Source organism: Falco punctatus (genome assembly GCF_963210335.1).
Source record: "Falco punctatus genome assembly, chromosome: 12".
Lineage (NCBI taxonomy): Eukaryota > Metazoa > Chordata > Aves > Falconiformes > Falconidae > Falco > Falco punctatus.
In genome coordinates this window covers 34,116,541-34,137,323 of record NC_137592.1, presented here as the reverse complement: position 1 = coordinate 34,137,323, position 20,783 = coordinate 34,116,541, and the positions used below count along the sequence as shown (strand labels likewise).

Below are 20,783 nucleotides of genomic sequence, written 5' to 3'. Positions count from 1 at the left end.
GGTGGTACGGCCCGCCCCGCCATGGAGCAGGAGCAGGAGCAGGCCGCGGCCCCGGCGCCAGCCCTGGCCGAGGTGCTGCGGCTGGTGCAGAGCGGCCAGGAACCGCCGGGCGTGCGGCGGCCCCACGTCTCGCCCACGGGGGACAGCCCCACGGCCTCCCGCCTGCCGCCCCCCCCCAAGCCCTGGGAGCGGCCCCCGCACGGCTCCGCACACAGGTGACGTAGAAACGTACAAAAAACTTTTAACAAGAAGCGTCAGGGGGGAGGGGCCAGCAACCACCGGCGAGTCGCAGGGCGCCTAGCCCGCAGCGCCGGCTGCGGCCAGACCCGCGCCTTCCTCTCCTCCTCCAGGCAGAGAGGAACGCACCACGGCCACTGTCCGGGTGCCGCGGCGTGCTGGGCTCCGCGGCACCGACCGCACCCAGGGCGGCCCCGGCTCGGCCTCCTGTGTCCTGCGGCCAAAGCTGCGGCCTCCTGCAGCAGAGCCTTGGGCCTTCCTCGTGAGTCTCAAGGCATATGTCTTGAAATAAAGCAAACAAAATATGTCCAATCACTTTTAACACGTATCCATCATTAAGGCATACGTTTCACAAGGATTTTTCTTCAAAACAATCTCTTCTTTTTTTCATCATTTCCAGCATTCGTTTCATGCTGGCTCATGACTTCTTCATCTTTGCAGCTGCAGCCAGTGCTCTGAGAACAAAGAACCCCCACCACTCGACCCAGCAGCCCCGTGGGAACAGTGATATTGCTTGATTTCCATACGCCACATCTCAACAGCTAATGATACTTTCAGGAAGTGCAAACAAACTTCAACAGAGCCACATTTCCTCACTGTTCAGCTTGGAAACAACCCTGTCTCAAATACAAAATGTAAAATTAATCTTGCAAACGTTCAAAGAACCTGAGAACTGACTTAAAGGTTGAAACCCGCAGGGGGCAAAAGCAGGGCTGACACATGCTTCTTCCTTCGCAGCATCATCACCACTGTGCTCAAGGACTACTCCACATTGAGCTTTGTTTTTATGTTCATGGCTGCCAGCTCTGCCACAAAGTAACGGAAGACATGGGGCACAGGGACAACTTCTATGGTATCCACCTTGTTGCAGACAGAGCAGGAGTACCTCCTGTTGCTTGTCACAGAGGAGGAGTGCGGTGGTTTCTCCAGCACAGGAGAAGTCATGCTGCCACAGCTCATGCAGACATAGGCTATGGAGCCATCAGAGCAGTTGAACAGGCGGTCTTGCAGCAAGAAAGATGTGCCATGAGCCAGCAAAGCATCACGCTCCATCTCACCAAAGCGAATCCCACCTTCCACATTCCTCCCCTTGACAGGCTGGTTGGTGACAGCGTCTCGGGGCCCTGTTGTCCTCACCTGGAACTTGTCTGAGACCATGTGGCGCAGGCGCTGATAATACACCACTCCCACAAAGATCTCTGCCTCCAGCTCCAGGCCACTGATGCCACTGTACATCTTTTCCGTCCCAAAGAAGTTATAACCTGCGCTCACTAAAGTCTCACCAAAATATTTCAAAGCCGAGTTCTTCTCCGTGAAGGTGAAGGGAGTGGCATCGTAGGCAACGCCATGCAGTGCCGCTGACTTCCCCGCCATGCTCTCGATTAACATCCCAATGGTCATGCGGGAGGGAAAGCCGTGAGGGTTGAAGAGGATGTCTGGTACTATCCCATTCTCTGTGAACGGCATATCCTCAGCTGGCCAGAGCTGGCTCAGGATACCTTTCTGCCCATGACGGCTGGCAAATTTGTCTCCAACAGTTGGGTTTCGGGGAACCCTCACAGTGATGCAAGCCTTCTTGAATTTCCCAGTGCCACGGTCATTACTGCATAACCTGATGTTGTCTACAATGCCAACTTCCTTATTCCTGTGTAGGTGGAGAAACAATCACAGCAAAGGTGTCAGATGTGCTTTTATCTAGGAAAAGCAAATGAAGGAGAAGAAAACAAACGGCTTCCCAAGTCTCATAAAATGCCTTGGGACAGCTGGGGACACCACCATTCTTAAAAAGTACTATTCAGTAGTGAAGGAAATCAGACTGCATAAGAGAGCAAGGAAGAAGTACCCTGGCATCACACAAGTGCCATTCATCTGCTTTTTCTAATACTAGAAGCATAGCTGCAGGTGATCAGGTAATGTGCCACCCATGATTTAAAATAAAGCTCATTTAAACCACGTTCATCTGTATCACAGTTTTAACTGGGAGACTGCACCCCAGTGCCATTTGTTTGTGTTAAGGCAGCAGTCCCTCTCCCTACCCCCAAGAAATCTGCACCATCTTTGTGGGATATAAAAATGAAGAACTGGGTTCAGTGGAAAGCAAAGAGAAGGCAAAGTGTGAGCTGAGAGGGCTTTGCCAACAAGTGCCAACAAGTTCAGGGTGTGCTGCTTCTCCAGGTGAACCCTCACCCTGATGTTCCATGTGCCCGGTGTCTGCTGCAGGATTTACTGTTGTTACAGAACTTCCAGCCCAAACTCTCCACTCATTTGGAGATGACAGCTAAGGAATAAATACACTTTGTCCTATGTTAAGACAAGATTACTCTTCTCCTTTGAAGTCCTAATAAACAGTGTTTGCAGAAGGCCTATACCTAAGTTTAGCTTCTGTTTCAAAGCTATTATTTTGCTGTGTTGAAAAGCAACCAGGGTACAGGCCATCACCAGAAAAAACAGAAATACCCCTAAAACCGTGCTGAAGCCAAAGCCTCTGTCCTCTCTCCCCTCCAAGCCACACATAAGATCTAGCAGTGTCTGCAGCACTTAGGACAGTAGGGAGAACTCCCTCTTAAGGGCCCAGGGTCTCTTGGCAAACTGGGGGCAGCAGCCGACACCGAGAGCTGGGAACCTAGGACAGTAGGGAGAACTCCCTCTTAAGGGCCCAGGGTCTCTTGGCAAACTGGGGGCAGCAGCCGACACCGAGAGCTGGGAACCTAGGACAGTAGGGAGAACTCCCTCTTAAGGGCCCAGGGTCTCTCGGCAAACTGGGGGCAGCAGCCGACACCGAGAGCTGGGAACCTTGTCTCTCTGTAGGAACCGAAATAATTATCTGATTTGGACCATCAATAAACAAAAGCTCAATGGCACAGCAGTAAAATGGTTCTCTAGATAAGGAACCTGAACTAAAGCTGGGCTAGCATGAGATAGCTAGGACACAGGAGCGTGAGGTGGGAGAGCCAAAGAGGGTTCCACAAGTGCAAGGACAGGGCTGAGCTTACAGATCCCCACCACCATGTGCCCAGTCTCTTTGCCACGTTCTGTCACCACGATGACTAATTCTATGAGTCCACAGGAGTCTCCTCAGGACAGCTAAGGCACCACTTATCACAAACAATCCTTCCCAGTAATGCCAATTACTGCGTTACTCAAGTGCTCCTCAAACTACACAGTGTTATCCTCACTCTATCAATGCTGTAGAGAGACACAGTCAAAGCCTAAAGTTGTACAGATGACTGGGAGCACAGGATGCATTTAAATATATCAGGTTTTGTCAATGTTTTTGCTTCCCTTCCCTAAAAGAATTAAGAGCATTTTAATGAAAGCCTCAGCAGCCTTCTCTCTTTCAACTGAAGTTAAAAAATCTTGCAAAACTTTGCCCCAAAATATCCCAGAGGGAGGGAAGGGTGTAGTTAACACATTTTAATCTAGCGGTTTGGAAGCTGCAGTGTTAATAAAAATTATATTTGAACCCCTAAGCCTGTAACAACTTTTCTTACAAGGTTTTCTGGCAAGTCTCTGGGACCAGGCACTTCAGTTTGGGTTTCTGTTTGGTGTTTCTTTGGGTTTTTCAGGCAGAACAGCTTATGCGAGTCAATTAACAAAAAGCTACAGAAAACGACTGTGGGGCATGTGCAGAGGAACAGTCCTTGGGAAGCAGCAAGATATTTCTGCAAGTCTTTTCTTTTTACTGGCCTCACATTTTCCTCCTGGGAGAAGTCAGGCTCTGCAGCACACATTGGCTTAGAGAAAAGCCATGATACACACACAGGAGTCACCTGCAACATGAACTTCATGCTCCCTCTGTCAAGATATGGACAGTATTGTGAGAAGGAAAGGGAACACCTAGAGGAAAAAATACTGAAGCTCATCAGGGCCAGGAGCTCTCAAGACTGCTCACCACCAAGCATGCGGGGCCAAGAGGGACAAGCTGTACTTACGGATAGTAGATAGTGAAGGTCTCCCCTGTGTTGAGGTTCATGTAGCTGTAGAAAGGGTCCCCAGGCTGTAGGAGAGAGCCAACAAAAGGTAGTCCATCAGCATCCAACTTCTCTGTAACATTCGGATCACCGAGCCTGACGCCAAATACTAAATTGTCGCCTGTCCTGCTGGCTTTAAGGGAAAGGTCAATGCTCTCCATCTTGATAACGCTTCCATAAGCAAACCCTCTCTGCCAGGAAGTTTTGTTCACAATCTAAAAAGAAGAAACAAAGGCCTGTTAAACACTTGCTAATAACTTCAACAAAGACAGCATTTACATTCCAATCCCATGTGTACCTTTTCAACATTGCCTTCCTAAACAAAGCCTCCCAGCAAGTCACTGGTCCAAATGGCCCGCATCTCTTGTAACCCCAGTATTTGCCAATGCTGGACGCCCTGCTGCTGCCTTGCATAAGGGAGGGAGCTCTGCTCTACTCTCAGTACACCCAGCACTACCTGTGCAAAAACTCTTAACTGCTGTTGCTCCTGTATCTGCCCTAACAGGCTCTGTGGACTAGCAGAAGCAGAAAATGGTCTTTGCTCAGCTAGGTACCACTCTTCTTCCCAGTCCTCCACATCAAACTCCTTTAGAGGACAGCAGGCTTTCTCCTTTTGGTGGCTTACCATTGCATCTTCCATGTCATAGCCGCTGTAGGAGATGACAGCCACAATTGAATTGGTGCCGATCGGGTAGCTGTCCATACCATAATAGTCATACATGCTGGGCCGCACCAGAGGGCTCTGGGGAGTGTGAAGGTGGTACAGCTTGTTATCTGAGCGATCCTTGTAGTTATAAACTGGAAACCCCATGGTTTGCTTTCCTATAAAGACAGATAGAAAGTTGCATTTATTCAGGATCAATTCAAAGTACATCTGTGTTTCATCCTCTGTGTACCTTGTTAAGAAGAAAGCGGAAGAACAGTTTAGAGGGATTATTGATCTTAAACCCCTTGGAATTTAGTAGTTGTCCTAGTCCAGCTACAAAAGTTTCTAAGAACCACATTACTCAACTCCTTTCACGGCATTTCATAAAGGACTATTTGTAATTTTGTGTCTTCTCTGCAATTTCAAAATCTTCAATCAGGTCGGTATAGTGGTTTTTGGTTTGTTTGGGTTTCTTTTTGTTGCTGTTGGTTGGGGGGCTTTTGTCTCCTCTCCCCAGAGCTTCCCATAGTGAGACACACCTTACTTACTTCCAGGCCAAAAAGTATTTGCTGCTGCAGTATCAATGTATTGACAAGGAAAACAAGTTTTAAACAGTCATGTTGGTACTTTCAGAAAGGTATGAAAAAGCGGTAGTGTTTTAAGGACATCTTTCTGATCATATTGCCAGAAATTTAATCTGCTAGCAATGGTACTGAGGAAATGAGAGTTGCTCTCGAAATCCCTACCTACACATTTAGCATGATTTTTTTTTTTTTTTTTTTACAAAAAATAAGCTTGTTGCACATCACTTGTACCCCAGCAGATTGAAACCCCACTAAATACCCTATCCCACCTTCTTTCAGACACCAAATAAATCAATTTAAATCTTTCTCAAATAGTTGTCAGAACCTCCCCCCACTCCTCTCCCGCTGCCACAGTGCTGTATTACTCTCTTGCTACAGATGCCAAGCAAGTGTCCTCTCAACAGCTGCACTGTCAAGACTGCAGCCACTCATTGAAAACAGGTGGCAAGGAAACCTCACACTAACTACTGCAGAGCATCTACTGTAGCTGCTGGTTAGAAGTAGGTTAACCTCTGTCAGTTGTGGGGATGAGAGGACTGTTGGTAGCACAGCTGTCAGACACGAGCAGCTGGTGCCATGCCCTTCGTATGATCAACAACATCAAATTAAGAAAAAAAAACAAACAAAACTTACTAAAGTAACATGAGTGCAATGACCTAGAACTGCCCACTGGAAGACAGCCAGGACAATGAACTTCATTTACTTTGCCATAAAAAAAATAGCTGTTCAGAAATGTCAGTGTTGAAACGACGACTGGAAAGAGCTGTTATTTGGGAATGCAGGAAGACACAAGAGAGAGTTTTTTGCCCCTTCTTCCTTCTTGCCCACGGACTTGCAGCACCTAATAATATTTTAAGTACTACAGCACTTACCCATCTGGCACTGGTACATGTTTCTTGGACTTTGGTTGTGGTCAGAGAATGGGATGAGGTTGGCCACCACGCTCAGAATGCTGTGAGGGAAGAGCTCCTGGTGAGTGGTCACTTTGGGTTCCACCTCTGACTCCAGCGAGGCCACATTCATGAAGATCTGCAAGCATCAAATGGGACAATGCTCACTTGCTTCCTTCTTTTAAAGGGAAGGAAGCAAAACAAAGCTGCCTCAATGTCTTTTTTTATTCATTTCAGTTTTAGCTGTGGTTGTTGCCTTCATCTTAGTGAATTAGCGGGCAAGAAAAATATCAGACAGCTGTTAAACTACTTACCACAATCACTGACCAACTGCAAGGAAAGCAAGCATGGGAATACAAAAACTCCTTCCTGTCTCCTGTTTTGATTGTTCCAAATGGCCAAGTTCTCTGGCAAGCCAGTGCTCGGCTGCCCGCAGCCAATTTGGAGAACACAATGTAACAGAGGTGAGACCATACACACAAGACAGCAATCCTTCACCTTAAAAGCTTTGCAAAGTTAGTACTGAGAAAGCAGCTTTCAGTATTTCAAAAAGATCCCTACAATCCATCTAAGGCATGGAAACCAACTAGCACAAGGTGAGAAAACCCTTTGGCCACCTATTCTAGCTGTTCAACACAAGCTCCCTATGTCCAACCCTCAGCTGCTTTCACATATATTTCACAAAAAAACCCACATTGTTTTTGATGCCAGGTACATCTGTAATAGTCAGCACTTTATAAAAGAAATAGGCAAACCCCACCTGTTCCAGAGTACCGATCCATTCAGTCCTTCCATAGAACAGGTTTCTGACAGGCCGCACCATCCGGCAAGGGGTAGTAAAAATGAACAACCCAGGATAGAGGCTGGGTTTTCCAGTCATTGGGATAAGGACCACTTCTGCCCGTGCAGGAAATCTCTTCTCTTGTGTTATCTGTTTGTGAAAAGAAATATCAATTTAGAAACAGAAACCAACACTGGTTTAGTTAAGCTGAATCCAACACAATGAAAACATCAACCAAAGGTGTAGCTACTAATATAAAATGCCAGAGAACATTTTAAAATACTTCTAGAAAAGTCTCCACCAAAGAAAGGACTGAATAAGTCTATCTTACCTTTTTCAAGAAAAAACGACTTCATAAACCAGCAGACCAAACGTATGGATATAAGCAAGAAAAACAGAAACGCCCACTGCAATACTAGCATACAGTCAAAGATAACTTACTGGGTCAGATAAAAAAAAAACACCCAACAAATTAATGGAAGTTTTAAAATACAGTTCCAAACATGCCTATTTTTGACCACTGCATATTGAGGTTGCTTAGCTAGGAAACATTTTAGACAAGACAACCTTGAAACGGCGAAGGGTTTCTGCAATCTCAGGAGCCAACTCTCGCTCCACCCAGCCCACTACAGAGCCGTCCAGCACAACTCTGTAACACTCTGTGTAAGGCTTGCTTGGAGTTGCATCGATGGGGGTGACACCTGTAAGAGGGGGTCGGTAGAAGGAACAGTCAAAAAAGCAAAGAAAACACAGAAGTCATTTCTGCAGGAAGACTCAATCCACACCAAAAAGCTTTCTGAGACATCAAAAAATTTCAGATTGATAGGGCAAAGCTGTAGATCACTTAGTGGAAAATAACGATGCATGCACAACTAAGAATGCCATTTCCCTCCTCACTTTTCTGACTGAATAAGGACTCCCGTTACGGTGGTAATCACAAGTGAGCTGCAGTTTAATTCAAGCCATCAGCAGCATTAGAAAGTCACTGCTTGGTCCAATTTCTTAGAGCTTGTACTGTGCAATCCCTTGTGCTTAAGTGAACATCTTCACTCTACAGCACAAAGCTAAGGGAGATTTACACTGAACTTTATGGTCTCCAAAAGGCTGACACGCCTATAGAAGCAAGGTGCTACATACCACTAAGCAGAAGCACAGCAAGTACAGGTTTAACTCGATTTCACCTTCTCAACAGTGTACAGTGATGGTATCTGGAGAACCTTGCCCAGATACAAGTTTGCAGGGCAGAAAGGTGAAAAGGAAGACTGCTTTGTTCAGTGATCAAGCCAGTAAAACATACCAAGGGAACATAACAAGGGTGGAATGTCTGTCACAGGTGCCATCTCTGTCACTATTTCACACACAGCTGTCATGTGGTTCATCAGACCGCAGGGTTCTCCATCTGGGGTGTCCACAGGGCACAGGAACCCCCAGGATTCAGGCAGCAGCTTGCGGACAGTTGTAGTTCTCATCTGTGAAAATGCTGCCCCTCTGTGTATGCAGCGGAAGTGGGAAAGGTAACGAATGAAATTTAGCTTGTCACCCACCACACACAGACCGCTGTCCTGTAACATGCCCAGGCCTGGGAAACAAAATGGAAATTTTATGTCAGGATGTCATTCAGCTGTAACAAATTAAGTATGATGTTATAAGGCAGTTCCTTATTTTTCACTGACAAGCCCTAAAGATGCTTACACAGGATGCCGACAACAGAAAGCACATGTGCTATTGCTTGTGCACAGGCAACTCTGTGTCCTGTAAGAGGCCCAGAGACTGAATTACAAGCTATTGCTTAAAATCCAGCTCCTTTTAGAAACACGTGAAAGTCATTCCCAGTGCAGTGACTTGGGGATTTGCAGCTGGTACTTTTTACTGAAGGTCTGTGGCCTTCTGATCTCATTGCATTTTCTAGTCAACATTCCATTACATCACCACACTAGGCACTTCAGGGAAGTACCAGGTGAATTTCAAATTACATTAGTGAAGGCATTTAAGATCACGTGACCAGTGGGGCTGTCCTGACACATAAATGCCCCTTCTCTGTCTTACACACTGCACCTTTTATGAAGAAATAAGTCTTTGGGGGAAAAAAATATGGTTGCTGTTTTAGACAATGCTAAATTTAGTTTCAACTGTTTATCTGAGTAAAGGCTTTGCTTTAATAGCTAACCTGTTTACACCATGCACACAGTCTATGCCTGAGGAGAAATCTCACCTTTCTCTTCAACTATTCCTTTGCTCAAACCACTTTCACTAATTCAGTTATGCCTGCATAAAAGCAGCTGTTTTCAGTTAAGAGCTCAGTTTTATGTTGTCTCTCATCCTGTTTAGCAGGAAAAAAAAAGGCTTCTTCAGCCTGAAGATTTACCCGTTTTAGATCGCAGGTTACCAGTTGCCAGAAGATATTCAAATGGCTTGGTAAAGTCTGTTGCCAGGCCGAATGCCTTCACCAAGCTGTCTGCATTTATGCTGATATCTGCCTTTTCTGTTTTTTTCTCCAAAACAAACTTAACAGATTGAAGCCAGCTTTCAAGCCTCTCCTATGGTTTAAAAGTGAGAGATTTAAATTTAAAACAGGAAAATAAAAGCTCAAGGTAAAACTTCAGATCAGTTGGATGTGCTACAGAAATCCTCTGAAATCAGCAGGATGGACAACTTTTAGCAAGCTGAAAGTTCCAGCTCTATTTCCCACACCAACTTCATTTTATCAAAACACTTCACACCAACACAGACTTGTACAGAAAACCCCCATCCAACAGCTTAGTAATCAATCCCACCCAGACTAGTGACGAGCCTGGCAAACAGAGTACAATAACAGAATTTCATAAACAAAACCAAAACCAGAAACTGTACTATAATCTGACCGCACGAATAACTCTACTGATTAGCCTGCTAAATACAGTGATGAAGTAAACCCAAATTATTAAGTAAGTTTAGATACCAAAACTTGAAGGCCATGGACACACAGTACTCAGATGTTGCTGAGACAGTGGACTGGATTTTCATTTAAACTGTAGTTTGATCACTGCTGTGATCTTTGATACTATATAGAAACAGGGAAAAGGACATACGTTAGCCAAGAATGCTTTGAACTCTTAGTAAAAATCTACTCTATACAGCCACGCTGTGTCTAACTGTATGCTCTACAGTCTATGTAGGATCTTTACATTCAAAAAGGGGCTGTTAACTCACTCCCCCTGCTGATCTGACAGGCCCAGGCAGGAAAGCAGCCTTACCTGGTTCCTGGCGGCAGTTCCATATAGGGCTAAAATGCTTCACAGAACTCACTATTTTATTTCTAAACTCACTGAAACCACTCAAGTATTAGAGAGGTTTTAGTACCCTTTCAGAAAAACAATGCTAAAGAAAATTTCAGCTAAACCAGAAAAGAACAGTTAAAAAAAAATATCTAATAACTCAGAAGTATCTTTACTTAGGGATGGGAACTACTGCTTCACAACAATTTTCATGGGATAGTCAAGCTTCTGAACAGGAATACCTTCCTCCTGGCAACCTGCAATGACGAATCCCTAGAAATAAACTGAATTCGAATTGAATTGGAAGAGAACAGGAAACTGCCTTTTTACATCACCGGTGATACATTAACTCTAAGTCAGAAGCATGCTATCAACTTCTTGATCCATAAAGGAATTTAAAGATGGAAGAGCGATGACATCATGAATCATCACTTTTGGAAGATAGGGGGTGTGGGTGGGGGGCAGTTATTGTCTTACATGGCCATGTGAAACAGCAGCAATACCACAGGCAGGTCTCCACCACTCCCATATCAATCAATACAACAGAAGTACGCTCTTTCCAAACCTTCTTCAAACACCAGAAGGATTCATATTCCTCCTTCCTGAGACTCCCACCCTGAATGGGGCACTTTCATTTGCTCTGGAAGGCTATGAAGCTCTGTGTTCCAGGTTTTGTACAGGCTGTTCTTCAGCATATTCAGCACCCTACACCGAGACAGCCAAGCCTTCCTCAACTACACTGCCTGGTCAGACTACATCCAGCATGCTCTCAGCCTTCACAGCACACCCAGGCTGCCTGCTCTCCAGCCTGGCCTCCGGACTTCTCCTGTCCCCATGGTCACTGTGTGGTCAGGACTGGACAACCAATACATTCACAGGTTTAAACCCCACAAGACCTTACCTTTAAGAACATAAGGAAAAGCTGTCCTGGGGTAAGCACTTCTTGATTCATCAGACTGTCTGGGTTATCCTCCATGCACTCCCCTTTGGCAAAAGCATACAGCTTCTGGGTCATCATACAGAGCAGGTAGAATTTTTCAGTTCTGTCTGTCAGGTGTATGCAGATACACTTGCTGGAGGAAGAAAGGAGGACAGCTAACACTGTCTCTTCATGCTAGCAGTTCTTCAAGTTTTTCCTAAGTAATTTTTTTTTTTTTTGGCTAAAAAGCCTGACAAGGCACAGGCTTTTCCAGTTGCTCTTAGTATTAGAAGAAAATTTCAAGAAATAATAATAAAACCCCCACAAATCCAGAGATGGATCTGAAAAACGATCAACTTGCCTTTTAAGGGGCTAGTTTTATTAGGGATATACCTGGATGATTAGATGAAAATGAACCTTGTGGAAGACTGATTTTACACACCCTGACGTCAGATGTCCTTGTAAGTACAGTTCATGTAAACAGGTATTTAAGTTAGGACCAGTCAACAGCTGGGGTCTGCATGTTATTTTACAGTAGCTATGACACCAATCAAACACAGGCACATATCCACATACATGCACCCCACCCCAAATCTGAGCTGCAAACTAGTAGCAAGCTGCAAAATACTTCTGTCAACACTATCAGTGTCCTGCTGCAGAAAACCCAAATGCCCACTGCTATCAACCCATGTGTGGAAAACTTTGGGCTGAACACCACTCTAGCATAAGCAAAAAGGCAAGCCCCACCTAAGTCTCACTAAAGCTGATCCAGTGCTGCCCAAGATGCTTGAGATCACTTGCACTCCAAGACACAACAGTCTTGTGTCAGCACTCAGAGATTGTTACAGCTTTTCACTTCTGCCCTACGTCGCCCTCTACTGAAGCCTTCGCAACGAAAATCGGAGCAATTCCAACTTTCCTGAAAGTATCCATTCACATCCTAGGTACAACGTTCTGTGCTTCCAGCTGGTCTATGGACTTTTAAGTGGCCCTCTGAGGCACATGCAGGCCGACCTTGTGTTTCCAGCAACCTGACCACTCCCTATGCACTCGAGGACCTGGGCACCCCAAATGATCCTTTTCCTGTGCTAAAAATCCTCTTAAAGAGCAAACACATAATTTACTAGGAAAATAAATTATTTACTTTAATGCCTGTCACACCAACAGTCTCAAAGCCAGCTCTTCCTTCCTTTCTAACTTATTCCATGGAAGAAGCAAGATTTTACAGCATCTAATTACAATTTTAAAAGATAAATGTAATTCTTGTCATAGTTGCCAATGACTGTGTGACACTAATAAAGTGTTGCAAATTGCAGTGCTTCTGTTCAACGGCCTCAAGCAGTCACAGACCTAGTTTTAACCTTCTCTTTTAAAATATTCTTATTTTTCATCAAATACATCAGAAAATCCTATCTAAATAGCAAGTGACACCTGAAATCATTTTGGGGATACCTGTATCAACCCACTAAAACACATAATTCTGAACACCACAAACAGATTATCGGAACAACCTGGAGTCTCATCAGAAACTGTCCCTGGCTATTGTTCTATAAATGCATGTGAAAACCGTAACAAAGCCTGATGCCATACGGCAGAGTACTCTTAAACCTGCCTATAATTTCAATATACACTGAATCACACGCTCCTACATGCATACATACATACTTCAAAATGAAATCTGCCACCTGTTCATTGCTGTACCACTCAGGAAGGTTAAGTTTTACTCTGAAGCTCCTTCCCAGGTATTCGAGGACATTCTGCTGTGTCAAACAGCCTGCATCCACTACTGCTCTCATCATCTCAGTAACGCAGTTCACATAAAAGGTGTCACTTTCCTTTTCTTTGACCAACTCTTCAAAAATCTTGTAGTCTGGGAAATTAACTAATGCCTGAAAGATAGATGTGTATCAGATCAGAAAAACATGTCATAGCAGCACCTGTCCATACAACACAGCAAAAAAACTAGGGCACCCCACTAACCTAGGTTTCCAGTCCTCTGGAAATATCTTTCCGCCATGCAAATGGAAAAATACCCTGGGATTGAGGTGCTTAGAGAGTAACGCACAGGATATTCATACCTTGATGATGATCACAAGTACTCCCAATCCAATGAGACCCTTGGAAAAAATGGAACTTGCACCCTCTAAATTAACAGGTTTCTTTTGTTTAGTAAAAATTACTACTATCTTTACAGAATGAATTCACATGGAAACATGAATTTAATTCACCATTGTCTCAAGCTGCTACTTCTCATGAAAACCAAAAGGCAATTCAGCTCATACCTAAATCCAACATTCTTAGTTAGCTCTTTGTGTTATAATGGCTTCCTAATAGTTTTCTAATTGTCAGAGTTAAGCAAGTACTCTGTCCACCAATGACTTCTGTATTTACTGACAAATGTGCCTCAACCTTAAGTAACTATTTGTTCATTACATTTAAGCAAGCTTCAAAAAGTTCAGGAAAAATTGAAGGCTACATGAAAAACCAAGGCAGATTTCTTTATGAATGGGGGCAATGTAAGCTCAGTTCTGCTGCTTGGTAGTCATGATACAAACAATCTGGAAGCAGCCTGAGCACGTGCTGCCTCTTGTACAATAGAGAGCACTGGGATGACCACACAGCAAGAAGACACCAGAATTACAGCCAGAACAGAAGCCACAGCAGGACCTGGATGGGCCACAGGAAACCAGTACAGTGATGCAGGGGGAGGGTGGATGCTAACCCACCATGACTACTTATGGCAGAATTCGAACTTCAGACAAACAGCCTGCTTACCCTGAGATCCCATGAGCTACCAGAAAGTTAGTACAATTTCTTTTCATATTAAAAAAACAGCTAATCAGCTACTTTTGGTAACTACTTTTGCTGAAAACAGAAGTTAAAGAAAAGCATTCAAGGAAAAGTGAAATGCATTCTGCAACAGCAATGTGAATACAGCAGGCTGAAAGATACAAATTCACCAAGGTCGATTTACACGATGCTTCCATCATGTAGCCACTGATTTGCTCTAACAATTTGCTGCTGTAGCTGAAATACACTGCTGAAGTGCTCTGCATCTGCCACCCCAGAAAGCGTGCTTTTACATGGTAATTTAAAAAGTCTTGGCTCAAGTGAAACTTTTGCCTGCTATCCAAAGAACAGTTTACATCCATCAAATGTGCTCAAACAGACCCTTCCAGATCTTCACTGCTTCCAGTTCCAATCAGAAACAGCATTCTATTTTTCTCCTTACAAACAAACAAACAAAAAAATCCATTCACTGTTTACTTTCAGATGGGACAACCTGACTTCAATCATTAATGTTGTTCACTCACCAAACACTCAGCTGTCATCCTGCTTAAAAAAGATTCCCAAGATCTTTCACATTAGGTGACAAACATTTATATCCTCCAAGAGCTATTCATCCAGAGCCTTTATCAGCAAAAAGCCATGAAACCCATGCGTAACTCTCCCCTCCTCTCCTGACTCCCCCCTCCACATTCCTTTTACATTACAGGCATAAACCTGTTTCGACTGTAGTTCTTCAGCCACTACAGGAAGGATGACTGAACATACTTAACATGGAATTAGCTGCTTCTTGTTACTTAAATAAAAATGCTTAGCAAAACTGCCGTATTTATTCAACACAGAAAGCACGAGCATTAAGTGTTTACCTTCAGAGCAAATCCCAAAGGAAGGAAGAACAACTCTTTCTGAAAAATGAAATTCAACATGACACAACCATTTTCCAAGTAGTGAAGGTTCATGTTTATTGCAGTGTGCTCATCCTTAACACAGTGCATCACTACTCCTGCAAAAATTAACACAAGCAAAGAACAACATGAGCTGTTACAAAACCAACCAGCTGCATTGCTGTGACATGTTCAAACAGGTGTGAGACAATTCATGAGAGAAACTTTGGTACTTCGTGGCTGAGAACAGGAGGTAGATAACTAGCTGCAGCATCAGTCTGCCATTTCAAATAAATCTACCAGCTCAATTCAGTTCTTAGTGGACAAATGTCACAGGACAGCCAGCACACTTGCTGAGAGGCTTGGAAGATGCATAAAGTTTTCTTGAAAAGGAAAGCCCCAGGCCCCAACTATTCTGCCTGTAACTTTAGGTTGTAAGATACAGCAACACACAAGTGCTCTTCCTAATTGCACTCTGGTCATTTTCACATCCCTGTGTTCAGGGTGGTACCCACGTTTCCTGGTCCTGCCCCCTGCTATCCACTGCAGGACAAAGAAAAATGAAACAAATGGGACCGTTTAAACTGGCACTGCCTTGAAATGAATTAATGTGGAATTATGGTGTGTGCTCAAGCACCACGGTCCAGTCAAAGCAGCAGCTAGTAACACCGGAGTTTAAAAACTAACTTTTCTGGCTTAATTTTAAACTCCTTTTACTTAGTGTACATGACAAAGGTATGGGTCAGCCAAGGATCTAGTTAACCTGCTCTCATGTACATTAATCTGCCATCCTGAAGTATGGATAAACAAATTCCATTAAATCAGTCCAGTTCAGAAGTTTACACTGACTTCTACTGAAGACAGGGTTTTAGTTACACCTTCCACAAACCAAAAGGTTACAGGTACTGTGAGGCCTGGAACACACCACCTCGCTCAGCATGGGCAGCTCAGACAGCTCCCACAAGGCAAGCACCTGCCTCATGCTTGCACCACCACAGCAGTGCTCACCCTGTATTTTTGTATTTACTAAACCCCAGAAACATCATACAAGAACTACAGTAAAACAAACTACCAGGAGTCAGCTAGGTCACTCCTGTTTGTCCCAAGCAGTTACTAGCAGGATGCTGCAGGAAACTGTTCAGCTTACCATATTCCGTGAAACCAGGGCCTCTGTTTTTCCATTTGTGTCTTGTCATCGCAAGAGGGAAATTTCGCCTGGGCATAATCAGCATCCTAATAACTTTTTCTAAGCCATTAATTATGAAGTAGCCTCCCATTTCCTTGCAGGAGAACAAAAATTACTTTAACATGCTTAGAAACTCATAACCCAGCATTTAAAGTAAGAGACAAACCCGCTTGTATTATACTGTGTTATACAGTAAACACAAAAATGTAGTGGTTTAACTTTAAACACATAGCAAGACATACGTTTCAGTATTGCATTTGGAAAGGCTGCACTCCTTGCCAGTGACTATTAAGTATAAATGTAGCATAAAGTGCAAGGAAAGGGATGCATATTCCACAATTTAAAGGAAGGAAGAAAAAAAAAAAAAACCAACAAAAAAACCTGTGTGGTCAGCTGAGTGGATTTGGAGAGCTGATGTTAACTATTTTTTTAATAAATAGTCTGAAGCTCTCATTCTGAGTTTATAAACCAGAGGTATTTTCAGTGCAGAAAATCTCCTTCTGGTCACATACAAGCTTAACACTGATAAATGTATAGCTCCCCAAATGGTATGGCATTAGACACAAGGTGTTTCGGCAGCGAGTAATACCATGAATAAAGATACAAGTGGCATACTACGGGGGCAGCAATAGTATGCCACTATAGAATTTCTTTCATAGCTTGCTCACTCTTTTTGTGAGTGCAAAATACAGCACTAAATAATTCTGTACTCAGTTACCGACAGCTGACATGCTACTGGGGAGACAAGGAAAGAGCTGCCAAAGACAACGGAGAATAAAAATGTCTCTTTCAATGTCTGTTCTCTGAATCTTTGTCTCCAGATGCCCATTCACAGCAACACAGCCTCAGCTGCTGGTTAGCAGTTGAGAAATCATACACTGGAACTGCAGGTGTGAGCACGAACAGATCCCTCTATCCAAAGACAGCTATGACTGCAGTTTTTTCAAGATGCTGTATGGAACCACCGTAAACCGGGTATGTTCAGAGAAAACAGCAAGCGGAACTTGAAACAAAATATAAATGCTCAAGTCTTGTAAAGAGAAGCTGGTCTGATACACTGCTCATGTAAAACGCAGATTTTCCTGACCCACCACATCCCCATTACCTCTTCCTCCTCATGGTGCTGCATGAGCTCTTGTGGAGAAAGATTATAGAGATTGCACAATTTGGACTTCACCATGATTGGAATATACCCCAGGGGCTGTTTAATAGTCCCTTGTAGCTCACCATTCACCGACCAGCTAATGTCAGCCTAAAATGACACAATGCAAAGAGTGAGCAAATTAAGTTGCCCTTTTAATCTTTCCTGCTATATCAGCCATACATTTAATATAACCACAACCTGTTTAACAAACTTCTGTTGCTGTAAAATGTAATAATACAAAGCAGAACCAGTAGATACATGCATAAAGATGATGCTCTGGAAACAGTCAACGTGGGTTTACAGGTTGAAGAAAATCATACAAGCCTAGAAGAAGGTGAAGAAGCTGTTTAGTAGAGTGGAACAAAGTTGATAGAGCCTACTTTGCCTTTCAGACACTTCAACAGAGCAGCCTAAATAAAAAAAGGCAGCCACAGGATAGGAAAGGAAACCTCAGAAGTTAGTTAACAGTTAGAAGAAAAAGTGGAAGAAAACAGAAAGCGTTCAGTGAGAGGACTTCCAAACTACAAGCTTGCAGAGACCTTTCCTAAGATTTGTTCACTTAACATGTTCACAGGTAATCTGAAAAGTGAGAAAGAAAAGCGTGTGTGAAAGAAAATGATTTATCAACAATAACAAGATCCGGCAGCACACATGCAGAAGTACTCCTTTATCGTACAAAACAAGGTAATGAAATGCACGGTGGGCATAAACAATCCTAACGTTATATGCAGGATGACAGGCTTTAAAAGAGCTGCTGCCACACAGGAAAGAAACATCAGCATAGATTAACCGAGCCTTAGGGATTACTAGGGAAGGGAAGTGTTACTGTGCCCCTCTAAATCCACAGTGCAGCCTCACACTGACACCTCTGCACAGTTCTGGTCTCCAGCTTAAGCGATGACTACAGGTACAAAGTGGCTCCCATAGCAGCAGCAGCTCAGCAGACAGGGGCCTGCTTCTCACCTTGGGGAAACGAGAAGGGCAGAAGAATCTAAGGGAGGGGTACATGGTTAAAGGCAGCTCAGTGGCAACAAGAAATGATTACACACTGCTGATTGCTGGGCAAGGGTTGGCAGCAGGAGAGACTAACCAAACCTGTCCCAGCACAAGGCAGTACCTTCTCACACAAGGCACAGCAAAATGTTTTGTTCCAACTGTTCCAAGCACTTACAATTAAACATACACTGGAAAAACTGATGGGAAAGAAAAATAAAAGCACCTCTAGCTCAGGAAAACCCCAGAGTCACTGGGGAAATGGCAGTGAACAATCTCTGACTGCTCCACTTTCATCTTCAGATAAGATGCTACACTTACAGTAGCTTTTATGACTGTTAAGTTGTAATGCTTCGGACAAAGAAGAAAAAAAAGGCTGAAATGAAAAGGCAAGCAAACATTCCTTTGCACCGGGTGCCTCATGCAAACGAACAGCTCAGACACAACTGCACAACTTTAAATGAAAGCAGCAATGGCTGCGCGCTCCTTTCACAGTACAAAGGAGAACACTTGTTGGAGGTGCTTCTCCTTCTCTAGGGAAATTTCAGAGCAATTCAGGATGAACATATGATGCGAACAAGAGCGATTCATAACCGCTGACTTCCATGCGGCAGCAACACTGCTTTTGAAATCAGGGTTCCCGCAGGAGCAAGGTATGGCCTGCCATGCTCTCTGGGATGACACCGTCTCCTTCCTCGGAGCACCGCCGGGACCCGTGTGGAGGCAGTGCGGCAGAGCGGGGCCCGGTGCGGGGCGCAGCTCCCGCCCCCCCCCGCGGCGGATGGCACCGGGCGGGGGGTCGCTCGCCAAAGCCCGCAGGGACGCGGGAGGGGCCGTGCCCCCCAGGGCTTCCCCGCGGGGCAGGGACCGCGCGGGGCGGGCGGCAGCCGGGCACTCACCACGATGCGGCCGCGGTAGGTGCTGCGCAGGCCGCGGCACTCGGCGGGGAACACCCTGCGCTCCTGGCACAGCGCGCCGGCCGGCACGGCGGGGGGGGCGAGGGACACCCCCGCCAGAGTCAGCGTCACCCGGCTGTCCTTCAGCGCCAGCTCCAGCGGACACAGCTCCTGCAACGGCACCGGCACCGGCTGCAGCGCGGCGGGGGGCGGCGGCAGCCCACAGCCCGCAGGCCCAGGCCCACAGGCGGTGAGGCCGCAGGCCCAGGCCCGGCCCACCCCGCTTCGCCCCCCAAACCTGCACGGCGCGGTAGACGCCCTCGCTGACGGCGTAGTTGAAGGACCTGATGTGGGCACCGGCCAGGTCGCGCCGGGCCCCGCTGCTGCGCGGCGGCCGCGGCCGCAGCCGGTGGGGGTCGGGGTCCGCGCTGCGCTCCGCCATGCCCGCCCGCCGCGCGCCGCCTCACCGCGGGAAACGGCGCGAGCACTGGGGGGCGCTGGGGGGCGCTGCGGCACAAACGGCCGCGTGCGGCGAGCGCGCCTGCGCACGCTCCCCCCTCCCCTCCCCCCACCCCCCCGCGTGCAGCCCACCCTCGCTCAGGGCCCGCCCGCCGCTGCCCAGAGCCGCCCCCCGGCCCTCCCTGCCCCACACAGCTGTGCCCCTCTTTGCTGCCCCCCATCCTCTGCCCCACCACCGGCCCCAGCCGTGTCATGTCCCCCCACCGCTGCCCCCCACCCAGTGCCCCACAGCCACCCCCAGCCCTGTCCCCCCACCCAGTGCCCCACAGTCACCCCCAGCCGTGTCATGTCCCCCCACTGCTGCCGCCCCCAGACGTGCCCCCAGCTATATGATCCTCCCGGCAGCACTGCTGCACGACTGGGCCAGCTCCTGGGGTCCTACATGGCAAGGGGTGTGTGTGACACCCACCACAGGGGGGTTTCCCAGGGGACCCGACACCCCAGAACCCGCTGCCACAAGGACACGCTGCAGCCTGTGGGGTTTGCATGTTTTAATTAATGATGGTTTAGGAGAGATGTGGGTAAGTCACCGGAGACTCACAAGCTCTGCCAGCCCCCCACGCACATGCTGACGTGGGGGTGGCTGGTGACAAACCGGAGCCTGGCGGGTGCCAGCACTGCTTGTACCCCGCCGTCCTCTCAACACCAGGGTTTTCCAAGGGCTGCCGCGGTGGGCACTGGCAATGAGACACGATTACAAACCTACACACAGCACAGCATCGCTCTGCTGGGGGAGAGCTGCACGTGGAAAGCAGGAAACGCTGAGAGCAGGGACATGCAAGCAGTCCTGACGGGTGCTGGGCACCGCAGCACTGGGCAGCCAGGCCACATGGATGAAGAGGCTTTTGAGCCTTTCTTAAGACTTCTCCGGCATTTTCTGTGGGCTGTGGCCAGCCACTGGATTGTGGTTGCACGGTAATCATGACCAAGCCGCTCTGAGACAAGCCACGTGGGAGCTACCTGAAACCCAGAGTCCAGCAGGGAAAATGCAGCCAGAGCACCTGGGCCTGAATCCTTCATGGCTGACGTGAAGTGACACAACTAAGCCTAGCAACATTCTGCAGTGTGATAGGTGTCTTCTGGAAACCCAGC

General features: G+C 46.3%; 1 protein-coding gene and 1 long non-coding RNA gene across 2 annotated transcripts; one reads left to right on the top strand and one right to left on the bottom strand.

The window, feature by feature from the left end:
• The first annotated feature begins 9 nt into the window (after window positions 1–9).
• LOC308072008 lies at window positions 10–854 on the top strand. The gene is made up of 2 exons (XR_013931457.1): window positions 10–215; window positions 679–854. It is a non-coding gene; the product is annotated as an uncharacterized lncRNA (long non-coding RNA).
• Window positions 222–19,671, bottom strand: POLR1B (RNA polymerase I subunit B). Its single transcript, XM_080408226.1, has 15 exons — window positions 19,471–19,671; window positions 19,176–19,343; window positions 17,245–17,391; window positions 16,101–16,233; window positions 14,936–15,072; window positions 12,948–13,171; window positions 11,265–11,436; window positions 9,475–9,646; window positions 8,407–8,688; window positions 7,677–7,810; window positions 7,089–7,259; window positions 6,311–6,467; window positions 4,834–5,030; window positions 4,170–4,423; window positions 222–1,882 (listed from the first exon to the last, which is right to left on the bottom strand). Exons 1-15 carry the CDS (start codon window positions 19,612–19,614, stop codon window positions 1,000–1,002), a joined length of 3,375 nt encoding a protein of 1,124 aa, XP_080264352.1. The 5' UTR covers window positions 19,615–19,671; the 3' UTR covers window positions 222–999.
• Between the last annotated feature and the right edge of the window lie 1,112 nt (window positions 19,672–20,783).

Excerpts from the sequence above, each read along its gene's own strand:
- POLR1B (XM_080408226.1), bottom strand. The coding sequence starts at position 19,614 with ATGGCGGAGCGCAGCGCGGACCCCGACCCCCACCGGCTGCGGCCGCGG. Across the intron at positions 19,344-19,470 it reads GCGTCTACCGCGCCGTGCAG|GAGCTGTGTCCGCTGGAGCT; the intron begins GTTTGGGGGGCG and ends GTGCCGTTGCAG. Across the intron at positions 8,689-9,474 it reads TAACCTGCGATCTAAAACGG|GCCTGGGCATGTTACAGGAC; the intron begins GTAAATCTTCAG and ends TTTGTTTCCCAG.